This window comes from Meleagris gallopavo, chromosome 1 (genome assembly GCF_905368555.1).
Source record: "Meleagris gallopavo chromosome 1, MGAL_WU_HG_1.1, whole genome shotgun sequence".
Lineage (NCBI taxonomy): Eukaryota > Metazoa > Chordata > Aves > Galliformes > Phasianidae > Meleagris > Meleagris gallopavo.
Window position 1 is genome coordinate 50,792,149 of NC_139404.1, and position 22,365 is coordinate 50,814,513.

At 46.3% G+C, this 22,365-nt stretch overlaps 2 protein-coding genes across 6 annotated transcripts in view; one reads left to right on the forward strand and one right to left on the reverse strand.

The window, feature by feature from the left end:
- Positions 1-782: 782 nt before the first annotated feature.
- Positions 783-22,365, reverse strand: part of KCTD17 (potassium channel tetramerization domain containing 17) — a 28,800-nt gene continuing 7,217 nt past the window's right edge. For 2 of the 4 annotated variants that reach the window (XM_010711491.4, XM_085226907.1), the window contains one exon: positions 21,565-22,192. In XM_010711491.4, the coding sequence (XP_010709793.2) occupies positions 22,187-22,192 (6 nt within the window). In that variant the 3' untranslated portion in view covers positions 21,565-22,186. Of the gene's footprint in view, positions 8,575-9,238; positions 9,288-13,629; positions 16,100-21,564; positions 22,193-22,365 lie in introns of those variants that run through there. The other 2 variants (XM_085226901.1, XM_085226916.1) reach the window with 2 other exon arrangements.
- On the forward strand, positions 2,093-21,568 carry TMPRSS6 (transmembrane serine protease 6). 2 transcript variants are annotated; one of them, XM_003202263.5, is made up of 18 exons: positions 2,093-2,233; positions 3,528-3,684; positions 3,869-4,011; positions 4,200-4,267; positions 5,488-5,672; positions 8,899-8,940; positions 9,674-9,878; positions 10,245-10,381; positions 11,246-11,358; positions 11,890-11,999; positions 13,491-13,636; positions 14,505-14,603; positions 16,833-16,946; positions 17,058-17,174; positions 17,466-17,634; positions 18,297-18,568; positions 19,730-19,866; positions 20,566-21,568. In XM_003202263.5, exons 2-18 carry the CDS (start codon positions 3,537-3,539, stop codon positions 20,722-20,724), a joined length of 2,364 nt encoding a protein of 787 aa, XP_003202311.2. In that variant the 5' UTR covers positions 2,093-2,233; positions 3,528-3,536; the 3' UTR covers positions 20,725-21,568. The 2 variants fall into 2 exon arrangements, with proteins under 2 accessions (XP_003202311.2, XP_010709744.2); XM_010711442.3 differs by lacking the exon at positions 2,093-2,233 and adding an exon at positions 2,261-2,330.

The window sequence follows — 22,365 nt, forward strand, 5'->3', positions numbered from 1 at the left end:
ATTTGCCTGGAGGACACAGCTGCAAGTAAACCATCAGAAGCCATTCGTAGTGAATGGCACTTCCCCTATGGACTTCAGCACGTTCTGAGTCAGCTCCAACATTCAGGCAAAGAGGAGTAGGGTCGGACTGAAGTTCTGAGGGGGAGATGCACCACTTCACAGGTTGCCAAGGTTAAGAAAGAAGGGAAGATGTGTTAGCTACAGCAAACACAGAAAGTTTGGCATACTGCCATAAGAAGGAGGCAGTTTTACTGAGATGTGCCCAGAGAGCAGAGCTGGAAGTGAATCCTGCTGTGGGGCCTTGAGGACCATCCTGCTGGTTCAGTACTTTTCCCTCTTGTGAAAATGCTGACAGCTTTCGAACCGGCAAGCTGTTAGCACTGCATTAGCAGCCACACTGGGTGTGAATGTGTGACACTCTGTGGCAGGAAGCCCTCAACATAAGATCTGTCGATAACTGGACCTTTCTTCCAGGAAGATGAGGTCATGTGGTCTCGTATGTGAGTAACCCAGGTTGTGAACACTGGTGACACAACATTCAGTGATATGGGGCCCTTTCTCTTCTGGGTCCCTGAGAGCTATCTGGAAATGTCACAGGGGCAAACGTTCCCCTCCCAAGCTGAGGTGAACATGCAGTGCAAGTCAGACCACAGACAAATGACAATGTCCATCACTACCAGAGTCATAGCGAAATTGAACAGCAGTTCAGCTAACAGCCACAGGCATCAGTCCTCTCTTTATCTTAAACCTGGAGGTAACAAAGATAGCTGTCACATCTCTCATTTCCCTCTTTCCAAAATACTTTATTTGCAACATCACTCTCAGACACATCCCACATTCCTCCTGTTTGTTGGTTGTTTTGTTTTTATTATGTTTCTTTTTTGCTGTGGAGAAGCAGTAAGTAAAGAGTATTTGCAAAAGGAATTCCTCTGAAGTCAAATCTGATCAAGGTTTTGGGTCCTTGGTTGATTCAAAAGGCTGTGGTGATAGATGTGGTATGTTTAGATAGATCAGATTGAAATCCTGTATATTTTGTTCTTCTGAAAACACCAGAGAAGGAAGGTGCTTCTTTCCAGGAAAGGAAAGATCTCTGCCACTGGGTAATACCCTCAGCTGGGTTCTGACCCACTGAGGCAAACTCTTGTAGCGTAAGTTTTGGAAAGCCATACATATACACTTAGAGATACAGCTATTCTTCAGTTATCTAGGGAAATTTTGGCTCAGAGACATTTCTGAAAGTGCAATCTTGTCACTTAAATCTCTTAAACAGTTCTGAAAGCATTTCTTATTGTCATTGCATGCCTCAGTTTCCCATAGGTGCAGCAATGGCTTAGTCAAGATAACCACATTGACACGTTCCCAGTCAAACACTGCAGGTTTCATCCACCCTCAACATTTTTTCTACTAAAACCCACCACAAGGCTACTACAACAGTGATGATGGGAAGAAACCCAACCCGACTGTGTGACACCTCCACAGACTGCAAGGAGGAAGTACTCAGTCCTACATCAGACAGGCAGGTTCAGAATGCCACTCAACCACAAGTTGGCCCCCCATTGGCTGGAACTCAATCCTGGGTCAAGAGTAGACCATGTGTTCTACTCCCAGCTTTATTGACAGGATAGCTCTATTTACACTGTGAAAAATAAGGGACACGAACAGAGCTGCGGAGCCATAGGGAGAAAGTAGTGCAGGCAAGAAGGACCTGGGAATTGAAGGCAGCAGATGCTGCAGGAAACAGGGAGTAGTGGTGCAACTGAGTGTGAGGAGCACCACAGCAGGACAATGGGCAGCAAGGAGCCCAGGAAGACCAGAGGGACTGTTTCAGGTCTGTACTGATGGACACTGTGCTTCGCTTTCATCAGCATGACTGCTGCCATCAATGCATGCAGTCTGCTTCCCTCTTTTGAACCTTCTACACCTGTCAGCCAAGGAGCTCTGCTTGCCAGCACCCAATGGGACCAAGGAGGGTGCCTGAGACATACAACAGTCGCTCAGCAACTCTCTGTCTCGTGAGGAGGACAGCCTAACTACCTGCACCAGCCTCCGGGGTTGCTCTCGGCACAGCTGGAGGTGCACCTAACCTGTAGATCTCCTTCAGCAAGCCTCTGAAAACTCCATCTCTGAGTGCACAGGGTGTGCTGACCCACCACAGTGGGACAGTGCAGGACAAAGGCCGAGCTAAAGGGACATGGCATCCAATTATTGATCCCTGAGGAGACCTTGAGCTTGGGTAAATAGATTTCTCTCCTCTCCCTCCCTGTGCATGTGTGAGCTGCCTTGCATGGGGGTTTGGGTTCATCCTCGCAAGGCGGCAGCAGGCTTCAAAGGTAGGTCTGTAACTCTGGGGGGAAACCCCTGTGTCTACAATTAAACCTTCAAACAAAGAGGTTCTTCTGCTGTCGTTTCCTGTCTCCTCCCCTCACCCTGCCCCTTGGTTTGTGGTTCTTTGCTTATGTCTGCTGTTGCTGTAAAGATCCTATGGTAGTGTCTCCCCTGGGCCAGCCAATGGGTTCGGTGAGGAGAACCTACAGAAAGGTGACCCTGCAGGGAAGCCCTGCTAGGCCTGTTTATACTGCATGTATCTCTGGAAGAGTGCCTCAGAGCAAGCACTGTGCTGCTGTATGTCAGAGTGTCGATGTTTGCCAAGCTAGGCTTGATTTTCTGGAGTGGATCACTTAGTGTTTACGTTGTGTGAACATGTCTCTGTGCTGCAAGCCAGCCTGGAGTGTTAAGGCTCAGTAATGGGGGGAGAGGAGGCAGGCCAAGAAGTCTTTGTCCTGTGAACGATCCCAAGGATGGAAGTTGTTTGCATGCTCTCACTGTGTTAGCACAGCTCCTGAGTCAGGGGCACCATGGGCTTAGCCCTGGGATGTGTGTCTGGGTGGGAATGGCATGGTTTGTTTGCTTGTAGGGACTGAGGGCAAAGTGCAACTTCAGGGTCCCAGGCTGGGGCTGCTGTGTGTGACCTCTTTATGAAATTGAGGGCACCAATTTACCTTTGTGTTGATCTCCAGGTCAACAAAATATCAGTTTTAAAACCATCCCCAGCCTGAGAGGACAACAATCTTGTTTATGGGGAATTTTATTATTGTACTCACTTGTGTTTTGGGCAGGAGAGGAAATCCAGGGATTTTGGTGTATGCCCCATTTATGGAGACATTCTTGCCAAGGCTGGACTAGGCTCTGAACACCCTGATCTAGCTGTAGCTGTCCCGGTTCATTGCAGGGGAGTTGGGTTGGGTGGCCTTTAAATGTCCCTTCAAATCGTATGATTCTATGATTATCTTTGAAAATTGGGGGATTCCCAGGGACCACAGATGGGACAGTGTCCCAGAAGCCTGTCTTCTATTTGTATAGAAGTTCAACTTGCATTTGCACTGAGCAAAATGTTTGATGGTTAGCCCACAGATATCTTGGGGGATATAGATCTGGGGAGAGGATCACAGAGCTGACAGTGCACTTCCCAAGATGGATGTAAGAGGCTGTTGGAAACTCATCCCGATTGTGGTAAACTCTGTCACTAGATACCCCTGATGGAGGCCGAGGAACAGGAGGAAGATGCCAGCTCCCTCTCAAAGAGTGATTCAGAGACTAACTCACGTGTCTACCTCCGCTATGTGTCTCTTGGAATAGTCTTTCTCTTGCTGGCTGGAGCTGCTGCAGCAACATGGTACTTCCTAGGTAAAAATTCAACATATTTTATCCCTACATAGGAGGTGGATGGGGTACAGTAAAGGCAACATCCAGGCCAATGAGCACTTGTGACCTTTGGTGATCTTTACAGATGAAAACTGAGTAAATTACTGAGCAAATCCCTCTCTCCTACATATCAGCAGGGTAATCTATAAGTGTCTTCTGTTGGCAGACTACAGACCATGGCACCTGGAACCAACCATCCTGCAGTTTTACTCTGGCAGTCTTCAGGTCCTCAATCGCCGATACTTCTCAGAGCTTGGACAGGTGGAATCCAGAGCCTTCTGGCTGGAGTCAGCTAAACTCCAGAACATGGTAAGGCAATATTATGACCAGAGCTGGCCCTGAGGCAGTTCAGTGAGTGAAAGAGGAAGGGGTCAAATATCCTCATCTAAATAACAGACCTGGTGGGTCTGTGCAGCAAGAGGGATGGAGGGCTGGACATATGTAATTCATCACTGTAATCATTGCATGATTGTTATCAAGTGACTTTCTCATTGCAGTTGAAAGATCTCATTCATTCCACAGAGCTGGGTCGATATTACAACTCAAGCACAGTGTATGCCTTTGGGTGAGTAACATCCACGGTATTTTCGCTTGTTTGCATGAAAAAGTTCCCTTGTACATTGGTATCACTGAAATCTGGCCATGACAAGCTGCTGCAGTTCTCACCATGAGCACAAGGCTTGGTTGGGCAGTCCATGTCCTGTCACTCCAGCATGATAGAACTATGGATGTTTTGATGTTCATATTCATCCATGATCGAGATGAAAAGCCAAAATCGATTTATTTATTTTTTTCTCAAAGAGACAGAAGTTCAAGTGAGGGAAAATACTGACTGAGAAGAACTGGAACAAAAAAATCTGGGCTTGGCATTCTCAGTATAAACTAAGCAGCTATAAATCAATTTCTCTAATTTGAGGAAGTCATTTTTTGTGTCCTGATTCTAAGCACCAAAATGGAGAGGTCAGAATGTACCTTGGAAAAGGTGTTTTGGCCAAGACATGTGGTCCACCTGGGAATAGGGAACAGCAGAATGGGACAGATCTGGTAATTCACAGTAATTCAAGAAAGCTGGAATAACTTCCAAACTGATATATACAATTGCTTCTGTTTTTTGTGTTGTTTTTTTTTTTTTTTCCTCATGGAAAACTACACCGTTAAACTTGTCCTTCAGATAAAGAAAAATCCAATTTTGATGTAACTCCATTCAAAGAGGAAGGAATTATTCCACTTGCAATTCTTCCTCTAGCTTTTTACTGAAGAAAATTTTGCTTCAACATCCCTTCCCCAGTCCTTCCCCATCCACCACCCAGTTTTCTGTCAGCTGGTTGGACAAAGACTTCCCGGTCCTAGTCTCCTGCAACTTGAGCCTCCTCAGCATTAATGGTTTGCGATAAGGTAATGAGTTGTACATCATCCCCTTGCCACCCCTGAGAGGTGATACAATGAAGTCTTGAGGGTGTCATTTCAGCTCCTTGCAAGCAGTACCAAAGGTCACTTCTACTTGAAATAATAGTACTCATTTAACCAGTCTTGGTTACATTAATTTGCCTGTGTATGGTCATCACTAAAGGCAGATGGCATAAAATGGATTCCTCCTGCAAAGGCCTGAGCTTTAACTAGTACTGTGGCCATAGCAGCTCTTCTACACCAGTCACAGTAATTCTTCTGAGCCACAGCAATGAGTTTGAGGGTCCTCTCAGAATTGCTTGAATTTGTGGATAAACACTAAATAATCTCCTGGGTTTGCCATCCCAGAAGATATTTAACATCCTGTTTCTCTGTTAGGGAGGGGGCTCTGACCTTCTTCTTCTGGTTTACCCTCCAAATTCCTGAGAGTCAGCAGAAGGAGATGACTGCTGAGAGGGTAAATGCAGTGCTCCACCAAGAGCTTACCAACAGCTTCAACAGTTCGGGCAGCCTGTCCTACCAGGCAGAGTACAGGGTCAACCCAGACTCGCTGATTCTGCTGGGTAAGTACCAGCTGCTCAAATGTGGCCTAAGCAGTCAGAAATGGCCCAAATTTGGCCAAAGGTGCTGAAGGGAGGTTATAAGAAGCGAGCAGAAGTCACTACTGAAGGAAATAGAACAAATCTAAGAGGATAAGGAAGGAATAAGGATCAAGATAATTACATATGTTTCTTCCTCATAGAGGAATTCAACTTTCATAATGGACATCTTTATTTGAAGGATTAAACATTCTTGGAGATGCAGCTGACCGTGACCAGTTAGGCAACAATTTTTTTTTCACCTTCTGAGAAGAAACATCTCACGCAGGTCATGACTTTATTGCAAATTTTGAACTGAGCTGATCAACTAGGTTGTCTCCTTTCACTGTCCTCTTTCATACGCCAGTCTACTTGACTGAGGGAACAAAGTCAACATATTTAAGTCACCACTAGTCTTACTCCGAGACAACGCATTGCAGCAGCTACAGTTCCTTCCCAAAGTAAAGATCACAGCCTGTTTAAAAAGAAATCCTACAGAAATTCTCTAAATCTGTGTTAGGTAAAGGACTATGGAATGTGTCTACATTCAGTGCATCTAAGTTCAGTGGAATTTGTATTTAGCCTTTATAATGAAACTTAGCTTCTCATCCTGATCTGATCCCTCCTACAGAGCCCCAAACCACAGAGGTTTTAAAATACATTGTGTTTCTTCTTTCCTCTACAGTATCTCACTTCCAAGTTTCTTCTTCACATTAAATGTTACAGCTCCAAGTTTTTTTTCCCCAGACAATGTTATGTTGCGTTTTTCAAAGATAAATCTTATGTTAATATATCCCACTCATATTTCTTTAATTTTTCCCTCCACATCTCAGTTGTTTTGATTTAGCTGTAATTTTTCTGATGTCCCCAAAGTAAATTTGATTCTCTTAAAATGATCTCACTCCCTCATCCATATATTTGTGTTAAGATATTGTGTTGAAACTGCATTCACATCCCATGAACACCTCTCTCCCTGCCTGCAGTTAGAATTAGTCACTTCTGCTTATCATTTGTTTCTGCCTATAATTTGTTTCCAGCATACTAGACCTTATGTTCAGCCAACTTAAATTAACTTTTTTAAGAGAGATGTCAAAAGACAATATGCTAACTGCTTCAAAATCAGCCCATCCTGCATTTTCTATTTACTTACTTCATAACGTAATTCACAAAAAATACAAATGATGGTGACATTCTTTTAACTGTCTCCAGTTTCCTCTTATTCCCTTTGCATCTGTTTCACTGCTGTCTTCATTTCAGGTAGATTTGCATGAGCAGGAAGCACATCTTCCCATTTTAAAGCTAACACGCTAGTTATAGTTTCTCTGGCTCTTTCTGCTTTCCCTCATCCTTCCTGCATTCCAGCCTAAGCCACAAACTTTTACACTGCAGGGCCAGAGTGAGTTCAGTCCAGTGGCTTAACCTCTGGCTTCCTTTGCTCTTTAAAAGCAAAGTGAAAAAATAGCCAACTAATAGCAAGCCATTAGCACTTCATTGCTTTCTGACAGTCTCACTTGCTGACCTGCTTAGCTCTAAATATGAATTCTTGCTGCTGTGGACTACTGTCTAGTGCATGAACATTTTCCAGCCTTCCAGTGCTTTATTTTTAACAACCACACTCACCTCAGGTCCCTCATTACCCCCCAGAGAGTATCAAGACTTCCTTCATTCTCCTCGCAGGAACTCAGTTTTATTACCTTCAGATGAAAGAGAATGTAAAGCCAGCTCAGCATGTCCTTCCCTATACACAGCATGTGTGTCTCTCCTTATGCCTGCAGGATCATCCTTTCCACAACACCTGTTTGTACCATGACAAAACACCAGAGCTCTCCCCGCAGAATTGGAAGCTTTGCTTAGTAGTCAAAAAAGACCAAAGCCCCAGCCTAGACAAGTTTCCAGCAGCAGTCCTCACATCCAGCTGACTTCATTGTGCCTCTTGTTCTGGCAGTTGCACCTGATCCCTGGCTGCTCCCTGTTCAGCTGGGAGGCTGAAGCAGGACCCAGCTCCTAAAAGGGTTGTGTACCCTGTAACTTTGTTCTGTGTAAATTTAGAGTCCATGCTGGTGCTTTTCTCTGCATCACATCCCCAGAAGTCTCTCCCCAAGACGCTATACTACACCAGGGAGTGGTCTCAGGGGGGGCTCAGAGGCATTGTTTGAATTATTCAGTTACTCTTCTGTGTTTAACCCTAAATTGCTGTGGTTATTCACAAAGATATCAGCAGAGCCTTCCTTTGACTTTGATCTGTAGCAAAAGCTGTCAACCCATAGCAGTACAATTAAGAAGCCAAACTCCTGATAATCTGAGAGGGTGGAGATCAGATTTACCCCATGACTTCAGATGCAAAATTTCAGGACCTGGACTTCAGTATCAGCTGGGACCTGGATATTTGGTGGAGTCACTGTCCCTGGAGGTGTTCAAGAAAAGTGGAGATGTAGCACCTGGGGACATGGATTAGCGGGCCTGGTGGTGATGGGTTGACGACTGGACTCGATCTTAGAGGTCCTTTCCGAACTTTGTGATTCTCTGATTTGGGGACTAGCACCAGGATACCAGGAGCATTCAGTCCAGGAGGCAGAGCTGCCAGCACCTCCAAAGCATGACTTAAAGCCCAGAGGCATCACTCCTGGGCTCCCCTCTCCTCAGGCTTGGTGGTGAGGAGTTGATGGTTGGACTTGATGATCTTGGAGGTCTTTTCAAGCCTAATGATTCTGATTCCTTAAAGATGGATGTTGTAGGCTATTCAGTAGCTATCAACAACACACCATCAAGAGACCTGCTTCTCCACCTTCAATAAATCCCATGCTTTTCAGTGAGAGTTATCTGAATTCAAAGAGCAAGGTGGAGGCTCTGGAACGGGAAGCTGTGATCTGTGCTGTGGTTTCCAGCCCTGGTAAGAAAGGGAAAAAATCTCCTGAAATACCACCAGGGAGTGGGAAAGTGAAAAAAGCAGATAAGCCTGTGGTGGGCTGGAAATAATGAATTAGGGATTTTGGATTTGGGGCAGGGGCCAGGGAGATGTTCTAATGGGATGGGATGAGAAATGCATGACTGAAACAGGTCTCTGAGAGCAGACAGAAGTACATGGAGAGTACCCCAAGCCAAAGTTTTAAGGGAGTCATCTACACAGGAAGGGAGTCATCACCTGCTATGCTAACATGCAGATACAACCATTTTTCTTTTTATCTTTCTTTATATATTTATTTTCTAACAGAATCCACTGTGAAAGACATAGTAGTGCTGAAATCCACTCTGGGTAGGCTATCTTTTATTTTCCTTTTGAATTTATTACCTTGTGGGAGGGATTTTTACAGAGGACAGAAGGTCTATTAGTTTCTTGAGGCTGTAAAACCTGGGAAGGGGAGATAAGAGCACTAGCAAGGGAGCACAAGAAAATCTATTGTATAAAGCTGGGGGTTTCCCTCCATGGCTCTGCATTGGATGTGGTGCAATCTATTGTCCTAATGATGATTGAAAGTGCTTTCAATAATTGTGAGCAGTGCTTTAAGTGTTGTGGCTGGCAATTTGCATTAGCTCTACTATTAGAAACTCACCTATAAGCTGACCTTGCTCAAAAATGCAGGTTTGGGAAGCAGCTGAAGCCTGGAAAGCAAACATGGGGGTTGTAAATCTGGGAAGAATATGGGGAAGAGAGAAGAAAGAGATGCAAAAGAAAAGGAAGCCAGTGGAAGATGACTGTGCTGTGATATTTAAAACCTGAGACAGGATGGGCTTAACCAAGGGAGCGGGGACAGTTCTACAGAGGGAAGCTGGGACACCAGTAAGAGGGGATTGGTGTCACTGAGACATGTGTGAAAGTAACCTGAGATCACTGGAATGATTCAACCTAACCCTGAAATAGAGCACACACTGATATCCCAAGTGACAATCCCATATCTTAAGTTCCTTTACAACCACCGCTAAGCCCCTCTTCCCTCCAGCTACATCACCCTGAGGTTTAAAACCGTCTATCTTTCCTCTGCATTCAGGTTGCTACAGATACAGCTACGTCCAGGAGGATGACTTTCTAACACTGGAGGGCCCTGACTACCTGGCCTCCAGTTGTCTTTGGCACCTCCATGGCCTCGAGGGCTACATGATCAAGCTACGCTTAGAGTGGACTCTGCCAGACTGCAGGGACCGCCTGGCTATGTATGATGCAGCTGGTCCCCTGGAGAAACACCTCATCACCTCGTAGGTAGCTCCTGAGCAGGGCAGGCACGGTGGGGAAGCAAGGCAGGATGGCAGAACACACCACAGCAGGGGAAGGTGTTACACTTCATCAGAGGAAATTCTCTTTGATGCAAAACCTGTCTCTCAGTGATGAGATGAAGTCACTGATGTGGGATAGCACACAGTCAGCCCTGCAGTCTGATAGATTACAGCAGCACAAGCTGTCTCTCTGCTGGCCCTATATTTGATTCAGTTAGAGTGTCACAATGGGCATGTTTTTTGGACAACACAGACATCTGCTTTCTCTCTTTCTCATTCTTCTCTTTCATTTGTTTGTTGCTTGCTTCACTCCCAACTTTTTTCCCCATGTCTTTGTTCTCCTTTCAGGATCTATGGCTGCAGCCGGCAGGAGCCTGTTGTGGAAGTCCTTTCATCAGGCCCTGTCATGTCCATTGTGTGGAAGAAAGCCCTGTACAGCTACTATGACCCCTTCATCCTTTCAGCACAGGTGGTGCCCCTCAAAGGTAAGGAAGGCTAGAGGAGGGTGGCCATAAGTGCGGAAAGGTTATCTCCAACAATACAGTGCACCTAGAGATGCTCCATTCCCATTAGGGGCCAAGATTGCAAAGGTAGAATTGATGAGCAAAAAGCGAGTTAAATTTTTCTCACTGGCCTGAGCTCACATATCAGTATCTGGCAAGCACAGACTCTGGCAAGCAGAGCCCAGAATGATCATGATACTTCAGAAACAAGCTCAAGCTCTTGTGACTGCACAGACCAGATATCATCTGGGCCACACATCCAGCTACACTCATGTAAATTCAATATAGGAAACTAAGCAACAAAATACATTGCCATTGTGCTTCTCTGGACAAGAGGAGAAAGCTAAAAGTCTTGCCAGGTGGAAATGGCCTCTTAAAGGGAGTCACATTTCAATTAATGAATTCCACTATGGATTCTCTAACAACAATCTGAAAGCAGATTGTGGTGAGGTGCGGGTTGTCCTCACCTCCCAGGTAACCGTGATAGGATGAGAGTTACAGCTTCAACTTGTGACAAGGGAAGTTCAGGTTGGATATTAGAAAAAACTTTTTCTCCAAAAGAGTGTTGCTGCACTGGCACAGGTTGTGCAGGGAAGTGGTGGAGTCACCATCTCAGGAGATGTTGAAGAACCATGTGGATGTGAGGGACATGATTAGTGGGCATGGTGGGGATGGGCTGATGGCTGAACTGTTTAAGAGGTCTTTTTCAACCTCAGTGATTCTGCAATTCTATGAATGTTCGCATCAAGTCTTAGACCCTCTTTTCTTCCCTACCAGAATTGGATAAAAATACCAGGCTGAGCATGAGCTGACAGGTAGCAGGGTTTTCAATGTCTTTGTTTACAGCCTGTGGAGTGAATATAACCCTGCGGGAAGGCCTGGACTTGCAGGGGAAGATCAGCACGCCACATTACCCCAGTTACTACTCGCCCAATACCCAGTGCACCTGGCACATGTCGGTAAGAGCCAACCCCTACGAGAGCATCCACCTTCTCCCTGAAATCCATGTGGCATTCTACACCATTCTGTGGTTCTGTGATTCTATAAATCCGTTATGCTATGATTCTTTGATTCTATGATTCAGGTGGTGTACAGCACTTGGCCAGTTCTCTCCATGATACAATCATGAGAAGATGGCAGCAGCCTGCCTAGCCTGCACTTTATGTGTGTTTCTGGAGGCAAGGGAGTCTCATATTGCATGCTAGAGCAGAGATGCCATTGCTGAGCAGGAATCTGTAATCTTGGCTCCAGAGCTGTTCTTCAAGACAAAACCAGATTACTAGAAATTACCACAATCTGAGACTGGCAGCAGAGCCACCTTTGGCTATAATGTGGGCCTAATTTAGATGGTCCTTCCTTCTAGTTTGCAATGTGTGAACTGGTAGCTCTCCCCTTCACATCTACCCTGCTCACTTCTGTTGCATGGGGTGGGCTGTAGCACTCACAGGAAGCCATCATCTTCACACTGCTCTTGACCTCCTCCCCTGCAGGTCCCATCCCTTGACTATGGGGTCACTCTGTGGTTTGACGCTTATGCACTCAGCAGACAGAAGCAGGACCTGCCCTGTACACAAGGCCAGTGGATAATTCAGAACAGAAGGTTTGTGCTAGTGTCCTGGTCTCTTGCTTCCCACTCCTCAACTGGGATGAAACCTCTGCAGGTTCCTTGCTCAGTTCAGCCACCAGGTCTAAGGATGGAGATCCTATCACCGTGCTCAGTGGTTGCTACCAGGGATGGTGCCTCTTTCTGGCCTGCCTACTTCTTTTTCAGCCTCTCTCATTCACAGGCTCCCTAGTGAACACATTTCCTATAAATTTGCTCCGAATTACCAGCCTGCCTTCTCTGTCTTGCTGTTTGCGTCATGCTTCCTAGTTTTCCCCTCTGTGTGTAACCTTGGTGTCCTCCCACGTCTCCTGTGTTTGCAAATCTGCCTATCACCACCTCTGCACTATTATCTGCGTGTGCTGTTGCCTCGCATCCACCTCCGTACAGATCTTCCGCCAAGTTCCAGATCCTCCTGCTTTGATTAGAACCGCATACCCCTGGGGGACTTCCCATAATCTGCCTCCTCCATACATTTGCTGCTGCTCACCACCACCTAGGTGCAAGGAGACACAGCTGCACTCAAAGCAGGCTCAGAGCTGGATGGACCCTTTTGTTTCCTAAGAATCACTGCAAGATTGTCTTCTTCCTTCCGAAACCTTCCCCAGCATGCCTCACTGACTTCCTCCCTACCATTCCTGCAGTGGTAACTTCTTTTCCTCTGAAGGATCTGAAGTTCAGTAACTTCTGAATGTCCAGAAGTTACTGAACATTGCATTCCCCTGGCTTAGGATTTTTATTTTTTTTCAACTTACCTTCCTCTCTGAAATCATCAGAGCTACAGTTTCTGCAACCTGATTTCTTAGGGAATATATATATAAGAATTGAACTGCTTTGTGTAGCCTGACTTCAACACTTGCCCCCAAAGTGGGAAATGCCCAAAAGTAGGGTCACTCTGAACTCATGTATGGCTAGAGGGTAGAACTGAGTGACAATATGTATAGGTTGTTCTCATCTTGTTCATCAGGCTTAATTGTGCCTTGTTGTGCCCAGATATTTAGCTTCTGATTTCTTGGCCTTTCTACTTGTTTCCCTTTTTTCTGCATCAGTTCCCACCACAGCATACATGTGTAGTGTTTTCTTCATTCCTATTTATCTCTGGGTCTTTGTCACCCACCTTTTTCAGTCATTTTGGGACAGGCCCTAGCTTAGATATGTTGCTTTGTGCCCAGAGAGGGCCTCTTGTTTCTACAGGGTTACTCTTTCCCACTTGATCTTGCTCAGCCATTGTTCTGTGGCAGGAGGAGCAAGATCCAACCAGGCAGAGCAAGATCCAGTGTCAGCTCTCCTACATGTTGACTGGACATGGGTGTAAATCATAGCCTTTTCCCATTTCTCATTTATAACCTTATATCATTTTAAAGTATTTTGCCTTACCTCCTGAACCCTGTCCCTTCCCATCATCCCCAGCCCCAGAAAACCTCCTTGCCTCTCTTGGTTGTCTTCTCCCTTGCTGCCTGGGACATCTCATCTGTGTTTGCTCCTCAGGTTGTGCGGCCTGCGGACCCTACAAGCTTATGCCGAGAGGATCCCAGTCACATCCTCTGCTGACATTGCCATCACCTTCACCTCGCAAATCTCCTTAACTGGCCCCGGCGTGCAGGCAGCTTACAGCCTGTACAACCAATCTGATCGTAAGTTCAGGACTCCCATTTTCTCCTTAGAGGGGTGGTGGAGGTCCCAGATGTTTACAAGCAGCCCCTTATGTGCTTGGGTTGTGTTAGGAGAAACACAAAGCACATCCCATGAGCTCCAGGTGCCAAGTGCTCTTCAGGCACGTGTCCATAAACACAGTGATGCACACACCACTGATCTCCCAAAAAGAAGTGTTTACATCTAAAGCTGCTTCAGCAATTATCTCTGACTCATGTTCCCAGAGCATTCTGGCACCAAGGCCCAGCTCCAGAACACTGCTTACTGGCTCACCCCTGTGCCCACAGCATGGATTGGCCTTGGGATTTGAATGGGAGGCCATCTCTGACTTGAAGAGGTGTTTGTTTCAATCATAAGAGCTCTTAGAAGAGATCTGTTTCCTGCTCGACTTGGAATAGGTGCAAGTGAGAGAGAAATGAAACTACGCACAAATAATGCACGCATACGTATGCAATTGTGCACCCATACTCCTTTCCAAGGTTTTTCCAGTTCCTTCCTATAGGGTTGCTGTAATCCACACCAGTACCTGAATATGTGCACCTGGCAACAAGTGTCTAAAAACAGCTCCTCTGTGGCCCTGACAAAGATTTAATCACAGCCCCAGAGAAATGACTTCATTTTTGCTGTGGTGCTCAGGAGTCATGGAACAGTGCTAGATCAGAGGTAGAGTGTGCCAGGCAGGTGGATGATGTAGCAAAATTGGGGGATTTTAGTGAGGCCACATGCAAGCTGCTGCAGCTTGTGTGTAGTCAGGAAGGTATGCGGTTCCATGCTCCACTTTTAAGTCACCATGCTCTGCTTCAAGGTTTCCAGTCAGTGGGAACTGATTGCTTTCTGGTGGTTTCACAGCCTGTCCCAGAGAGTTCCTGTGTTCAGTGAATGGCTTGTGCGTCCCAGCCTGTGACGGAATCAAAGATTGCCCCAATGGGCTGGATGAGAGAAATTGTGGTAAGTGATGTCCAGCTACTCGTCCTTGATCCCAGGAGGACACAAGTCCTTGCTCTTCCAAAGGTAGGAAGAGATGGGGGAGGATCCATATGACCAGAGTACAACCTGTGCTTCCACCTTCAAGAGATAAAACCTATGTATCCACAAAAGTGACATCCCACTGCCAGGTGGTTTCAGATTGTTCCAGAAAGAGGAGCAGCAATTATTCATAGAACCATAGAATGGTTTGAGTTGGAAGAGACCTTTAAAGATCATCTAGTCCAACTCCCCTGCAATGTACAGGAGTACCTACAGCTAGATCAGGATGCTCAGAGCCCCTCCAGCCTGACCTTGGGTATCTCCAGGGATGGAGCATCCACTACATCTCCTGTGCATAGTGCAGTCCTCCCTGTAGAACCCTGATATCATGCACCAAGAGCTTCAGATAGTCTGGAAGATCCCTCTGTCCAGGCTTCCAGGCTGACCACCACCTTATCCTGGTCTCCACCACCCTGTCCCGACAATCTATCTCAGCCATGGCCTGCAGCCCCCTCTGCTGTCTTTGCACTCAGTGTCCCCTTCCCAACCCTCCCTCCCTGTCAATGCTGCCTCAAAACCGCTCTGCTCCCTCCTCATTCCCCCAGGCCAGTTGTGACACATTAAATGCAGAAATCCTGAACGATATATAGCCAACCAGTTGGGAAATATCCCAACCAAACATCGATTCTCAGCACAAATACCAGTTGATACTGGTTCAGAAAGTCCACAGTATCCCAGGATTCCTGCAAAGTCTTGTTCTCATAGGAAGAGCTGTTCAGACTCAGACAAGACACCTGATTCAAACCATATCCCATCACTGGTATGAGTGGGTGCTCATCACATTGCTGCCACAACTAATTTTTCATTAGTTGTCCCATCTGGCTGTTTTTTCAGACAATAAGATCCCTGAACTACTGAAGATAGTAGCCAATTCTGAAGGATTCAGAATTCAGTCTAAAATATAAAAGAGAATAAGAGAATAAAAATGGAGAAATCTTTCAAAAAGAAATTTTCATTTGTTGGTGAAAGCATGAAAGTTCTCACAGAATCACTGAGTTTGAGGGGCAGCTATGGGGGGTCAATGAATTATAGAATTATCTTGGTCTAACTCCCCTTCAATGAGCAGGGATACCCACAACACTATCAGGGTGCTCAGAGTCCATCCAGCCTGACCTTGGATAGGGATGAGATATCCAATACCTCTCTGGGCAACCTGTTCCAGTGCCTTACCACCCGAAGTAGGTCACCTAGGTTGTTCATGGTCTTGGGCAGTCAAGTTTTGAGTACTATCAAGCCCTGAAATGAACACAGTGCTCTGGAAGTCTCTCACCAAAGCTGAATAGAGGGGAAGGATCACCTTCTTTTGTATTTTCTGCAGATTTGCTGAGGATGCACAATGTCCCATCATCCAGGTCTCTGACATCAGGGCTTGTATACTTCCCTCTTGCAGATAGATGTTCTTCTGATTATTCATCCTCCTATATGGAACAGATCTTGTCTTTAAAACCAGTTTTCACACTGCCTCACACCTTCACGAGCCTTTAATCTTGTGGAAGCCTCACATTAATTAGTGAAGGAGTCTTTGTAGTAAGAAAATGCCTAGGAGGTAGAGGTCCATCATGTTTGGTGTTGCACACAAATACATAAAAGAACAGAACAAACAACAGTTCTTGCTATATAAATTCATAATCAAGCTGTGATGAGTAGGCATTGGTTTCCATCTTGAGCAACTACCAGCCATCATGGATATCAAGAAATCCATCAAGGTTCAGGACTTACCTACCACAGAGCATGAGCAGCTGTTCTGTAGGGGAAGGTGATCCATGAGAGCAAAGAGGAGGAACACTGACCTCAGCAGCCAGGATGCCACCCCATAGAATTTGAGCAAGGTAAGCAGAGCAGCTATGGAGATGTAACTAAAGTCAACTCAGAGCCCAGGGTCCATGAGACAAACCTACAGTGTTGAGGCAGGTCTGAGGTGAAGCCAAGAAATCAAGGCAAGCCAGGTCAAAATCAGCAAAGTATAAGATGTGGTGCATAAATATCTACAGTGTAGCTCAGGCAAAGACCAACAACAAGAACCTGAAATTAAATGCCTTGTGCACAGGCTGCCAGGCTCTCATGAGGCAGGGAAAGAGGTTGTGGAGCCTATTGGTGACATTGCACCTATGTCTAGTGTATTTAATTGCTGGTTGCTTCCATCCTGTGCAGTGTGCCCTGCAAAGTTCCAGTGCCAAGAGGACAGCATCTGCATTGAGTTCAGCAGGGTCTGCAATCAGCAGCAGGACTGTGTCAATGGGAGCGACGAAGAGCACTGCAATGAAGGTAGGGAAGGGACAGGGAGGGGCTGACACGTGCCTCGTCCTACTCTCAAACCAAGGCTGTTGGTAGTGTAGCTCACATTCCCTCAGCCCTGTCTCCCCTCCATCTTCACAGTGGTCCCCTGTGGTCCTTTCACCCACCGCTGTGACGATGGGACCTGTGTGAAGAAACCCAACCCGCTGTGTGATGCCACTGTGGACTGCAAGGACCTGTCTGATGAGAAGCACTGTGGTAAGAAAATGCTCAGCCCCATGTTAGACAGATTCAGGATGCCGCACAACCCCAATTTGGGCAGGGAAAGAGTTTATGCTTTGATTGCCCTTCTTAGTAGCTCTGAAGCTTCCACATTGCCAGGCAGGGCAAGGGTCCAAAGGAGTAGAATTGTAGAATCACAGAATCATAGAATGGCTTGGGTTGGAAGGGACCTCAAAGACCATCACGTTCCAACCCCAAGGAAGGGCAGACATGATATCTCATGTTCTTTCATCCACTAAAGAATGAACCGTGTCTTCTTCTCCACAGACTGTGGGCTGCAGGCCCCTCTCAGCAGGATTATCGGCGGTGCTAACTCTGTGGAAGGAGAATGGCCATGGCAAGCCAGCCTGCAAGTCCGGGGACGACACATTTGTGGGGGAACGCTCATTGCTGACCGCTGGGTGGTCTCAGCTGCACATTGCTTCCAAGATGAGAGGTAAATAGAGAGGGGAGGGTGATGGACCAGAGAAGGATGTTAAGATTCATAGTGTGGCAGTGGGTGAACAATGGTAGTGAAAGACATCTCATAGGTCCTTCTTTCCTTTGGCTCTGACCTGTTCCCATGCTGCTACTGCTGTGGACACATCAGCATGTGGTAGGATGGGACTGGGATACCATCACCTGCTGAAGATGCTGTTTGGTTCCCACACTGCCCATCTCCAGGGCCTGTTCTTTCAGGAGGAAACATGATCTTTGGTCATCTTGAAGAGTTCTGATGCAGAATGGATAAAGCTAGTTCAGCTCTGTTAGATGGTATGTGTGTGCATGCGTTTGACAGGGAGACAGTGTAAGTCAGCTGAGAGATAAGAAATAGAAGGAGAGAAAAGAGGAACAGAGAGATGGCCATAGAAAAACAGGGAGATTTTTGTACCCAGAGAGGTAATGTAGGAGAAAACAGCATGTGTAAAGCAAAAAGACAGAATTTTGAGTCTAAAACAATCTTTTCCTGCTTCTTTCTGCTTAAGCCCAGGGAAAGTTCCCCTGTGCTCCTATTGTCCTGCTGGAGATAGGATTTTCTTAGAGGTATCATCCTGATGATACCTCTTCCCATCCTTCCCTGTTTATGAGATGAGTTTTCTTCTTTGCTACGTACTACAGATTGGCTTCTCCCTCTGTTTGGACCATTTACTTGGGCAAATACTTCCAAAACACCACCAGCCACACAGAGGTGTCCTTCAAAGTGATCCGCCTCTTCCTCCACCCTTATTATGAGGAGGACAGTCATGACTATGATGTGGCCCTGCTCCAGCTGGACCATCCTGTGATCATCTCACCCTTCATCCAGCCCATCTGCTTGCCTGCCACTTCCCACCTCTTTGAGCCTGGCCTTCACTGCTGGATCACTGGCTGGGGAGCACTCAAGGAAGGTGGTAAGTGCAGTGTTTTTGCTGGTGGTCTACAGCAGCTGGACCAAGGTGGAAACATAGGTTCAGATGTAGAGTAGATAGAACAGTCTTCTGCTCACCCTAAAGTATCATACATCCTTTGCTTTTTGGTCACAATTTACCTGCTGAATGTCTCAAAATCTCTTTCAAAGAAGTAAGTTTGAGAGTCTAGTAAGATGTTTGAGGATAGCATGTGTTCACCCAAAATCTAGAATAATCCTGCAGAATTTATTAGTCTGGCTACCTATGGTCATGGAGGAGCCCCAGTCCCAAAGTCCAACCTCATGCTATGCAGGCATGTTGGCTCCTATCATGTTGTTCTCCAGAGACAGTGCCCAAATGGAGAGAGCTGAGATAAAAGACTACTCCTCATCAAACTGTCTCTCCTGGGGATGCCCTATCAAAGATCCTATCAGCCATATCTTCCCAAGCAACAACTGTGCTAGTAAATTTAGTGCACAGACATCACTGAGTGATGTCCAAGAATCACATTAGCATAGTTTGGATATACAGAGCCCATACACCGCTGAGAGACAGCATGGTCCAAGATATGTTCCCATGATTCCCAGAGTCTACTCTGTTTTGTGAGGAAAAGAGAGTTTAGCCATATGGGAATAATCCTCCACATTCCCCTCCCTCAAGGCCACCAAACAGGCCCAGACTGCTTAGTAGTGCATGGCACAGGAATACATACTTACATGCTCACTCAGTTCAGCTTTGTGTCTTTAGTCACAATCAGACTTCCTCCCTTTGCTTCCTAAATGGAAATATTCAGAGGATTCTGTCCAGAACTGAACATTCTTGGGTTTGCATTACTTAGTCAGAATGGCTTAAAATTCACTTCAGTGAAAAGCAAACCTGAACACTGGCATTCCAGAGGTTGACCCAAACCAGAATCCTCCTTGTCCCAAAAGCTAAAATGCCCATGACGTATTCCTGCAGGGAAAGCAGGGGAATGCTATTCCTGTCAGGCAGGTGGAGTGCTCTGCTGAAAGTCAGAAACTCTGATGCTCATGGACAGTAGAACAGAAATTCAGGTGGCAGCTTTCAGCAGGCAATGAGATGGGGATGGGCTGGGGGAACTGGGTCAGCTGTGGGAAGCTCCACTCTTTCTCACCTGCATTGCTCTTGGTGCTCTACCCCCAGGGCACATTAGCAATATCCTGCAGAAGGTGGATGTGCAGATCATCCAGCAGGACATCTGCAGCGAGGCCTATCACTACATGATTTCTCCCAGGATGCTCTGTGCTGGCTACAACAAGGGCAAGAAGGATGCCTGCCAGGTGACAGTGGGGTTGTGGGAGCAGGGTGGGTAGCATGGGTGAGCTGTGTCCCAGGCTTCCCAAATGCACTCCATAGCCTGAAATGAGGGCGAGAAGACCATAGAACACCTGCCTCCCCAGTCACTCCTCAGATCTCAGTGGCCTGAAGCAGCTCACAGGACAACTTCTTCCCAGTATTTTTGCCTTAGACAGGATTCAAATACACAGAAACTTCTCAGTTTCTCATTCCAGCTCATTTTCCACTCTTCACCTCCCCCTTCAAAGTCACATGTCTACATCAGTCTCTTCCCCTCTCATTTCACTAGCATCTGTCAGACACAGTAACCAGTCAGTTCCTTCACTACAGTAAATCAATCTCAAGCAATTCCTCTGTTTCCCATCCCACAGGATATCCTGTTAAGTTTCACCAGCTTCCTCGCTCTCCATGTATTTGCAAATGCCTCATAGAGCAGAAGGAAACAATAGATCTGCCAGCTGCCTGGGAGCTGGCTAAGGGGGAGGGATTTGCATGATGAAAGAATGCAGCAATACATCAGATGTTTGTGCAGGAGACAGTTTTGACATCTGTCTAAGGCATAAGGGATGTTGTGGATGGCGCAGACATAAGTTGAGGAGATATGTGCATAGGGACTCTGAAGCCAATGAAAAACACATAGCTGTGGGTCACCATCACACCATTTTTTCTCTCCTTTTCTCTAGGGTGATTCTGGAGGTCCACTGGCCTGTGAGGAGCCCAGTGGCAGATGGTTTCTGGCTGGTTTGGTCAGCTGGGGAATGGGGTGCGGGCTTCCAAATTACTATGGAGTGTACACCAGGATCACTCAAGTTCTGGGCTGGATAAACCAAACCATGAGCTGAGAAACACACACCTCTACTTTCTCCTTATCAGATCTACGCTCATAATGGCACTCATTCCTGACCTTGCTCATTTGCCTCTCAAAGAAAGAGAGTTTCTGTACGGGATGTTGTCAGCCTCAGGATGCTCTTTTGAGCAGGGTGAAAAGAAAACACAAAAGCTTGCATTGGGGACTGCAAAGGAAAGCAGGCATAGCCATGTACAAGAAGAGCTGAACTTTCCATGAACCATGTGATTCAGCCACAGTCTTACGCTGGAACGTCTGCTGAAAGAAAATGTGACTGATGTAGTTAGAGATTCCAGTAACTGTGAAATCAATCTCCCTCCCTCTTCCTTCCTGCTGCTCATTCTTCTTCCCCCTTCCCCTCCCATCACTCCTCCTCTTCCATCTTCCTAATTGCTTATTTTCTTAGCTGGTGTGTGCTGTTCAGCTCCGCCAGGCAACTCTTCACGTCTCACTGACTCTCATACACAAGTTCAGCATCATGCCCTGCCTCCCTGCTGGAACAGCACCCAGCTGCTGCTCTTGGAGCCCCTCAGAAGATCCCAGGCCTGCAGTAAAACTATTAGAGCATCCCTCCTATTCTCTTCCTTCGGCCCTTCTGAACACCTTCAACATGAGGGATTCTCAGCTGCTTCAGAATCCTAACTCAGATAATCCAGGAGGTGAAGGAGAAGACTTAGGGGCACAGTGCTTTAGAAAATGACTGCTATGGGATTGGCTGTTTTTTACTGAAGATAAACATATACACATACATATATATATATATATATATGCATAAGTAGGTATATGTATATATATAACATGGCCACTCTGGAAATAGAAATAAAAATCATCTGAATTTTTTTTTTTTTTGCTTTAATTTGATTTATTATTGTCTACTATTTAGAATGAGAGCTGGTGGTCTGAAGTTACACCAGTAGAGGTTCAGATTGGATATTTGGAAAATTTTTTTCCCAGAAAGAGTGGTGCTGCAGTGGCACAGGCTGCCCAGGGAGGTGGTGCAGTCACAGTCCATGGAGGTGTTCCAGAACCGCGCGGATGTGGCACTGAGGGACGTGGTCAGTGGGCGTGGTGGGGATGGGCTGGTGGCTGGACTATATAATCTTAGTCCTCTTTTCCAACTTCTATGATTCTATGATTATTCTGTTATAAATTCTTTTGGGGTTTGAATCTTTTTGGCCAAACTCCAGTCCTGGCACTGGCAAACTGGTGCAAGTTTCCTGCCCTCCCTCCCAGCTATGTCCCAGACACAGCAGGGTCAAGGTGTCATTAAGATAGGCAGGCTTCATTGTTAAAGCTTAGGGGTGTGGATAGGGATTAGCAAACCTGATCTGTAGCTCCACCTGCATGGAGATGCAGCACAAATGCAGCAGGAGATATCCCTGTGCCCAGTAGGAAGGTTCAAGTTCTGATGGCTCCAGGTGATCAATCCTTTTGTCCAGCCTCCCAACACCAAATTTCTACCACTTGAAATGAGAGGCAGCAAGGAGGAAGAAAGTGTGAGATTTATTTAGGAGCTACAACCTCGCATCTTCAGACACAGCGGTGAAGTGAACCCCTGGCTCTCTGAGGCAGGGATGCTCCTGGGCTACCAGACCTTCTGTCAGGTGCCAACACATCCCCAACAGGTACTCAGGCA

Bases quoted from the DNA above. Each gene is read 5' to 3' on its own strand.
- TMPRSS6 (XM_003202263.5), top strand. From the start codon at position 3,537: ATGGAGGCCGAGGAACAGGAGGAAGATGCCAGCTCCCTCTCAAAGAGT. The intron at 10,382-11,245 runs GTAAGGAAGGCT...CTTTGTTTACAG, and splicing joins ACAGGTGGTGCCCCTCAAAG to CCTGTGGAGTGAATATAACC. The intron at 13,637-14,504 runs GTAAGTTCAGGA...GTGGTTTCACAG, and splicing joins CCTGTACAACCAATCTGATC to CCTGTCCCAGAGAGTTCCTG.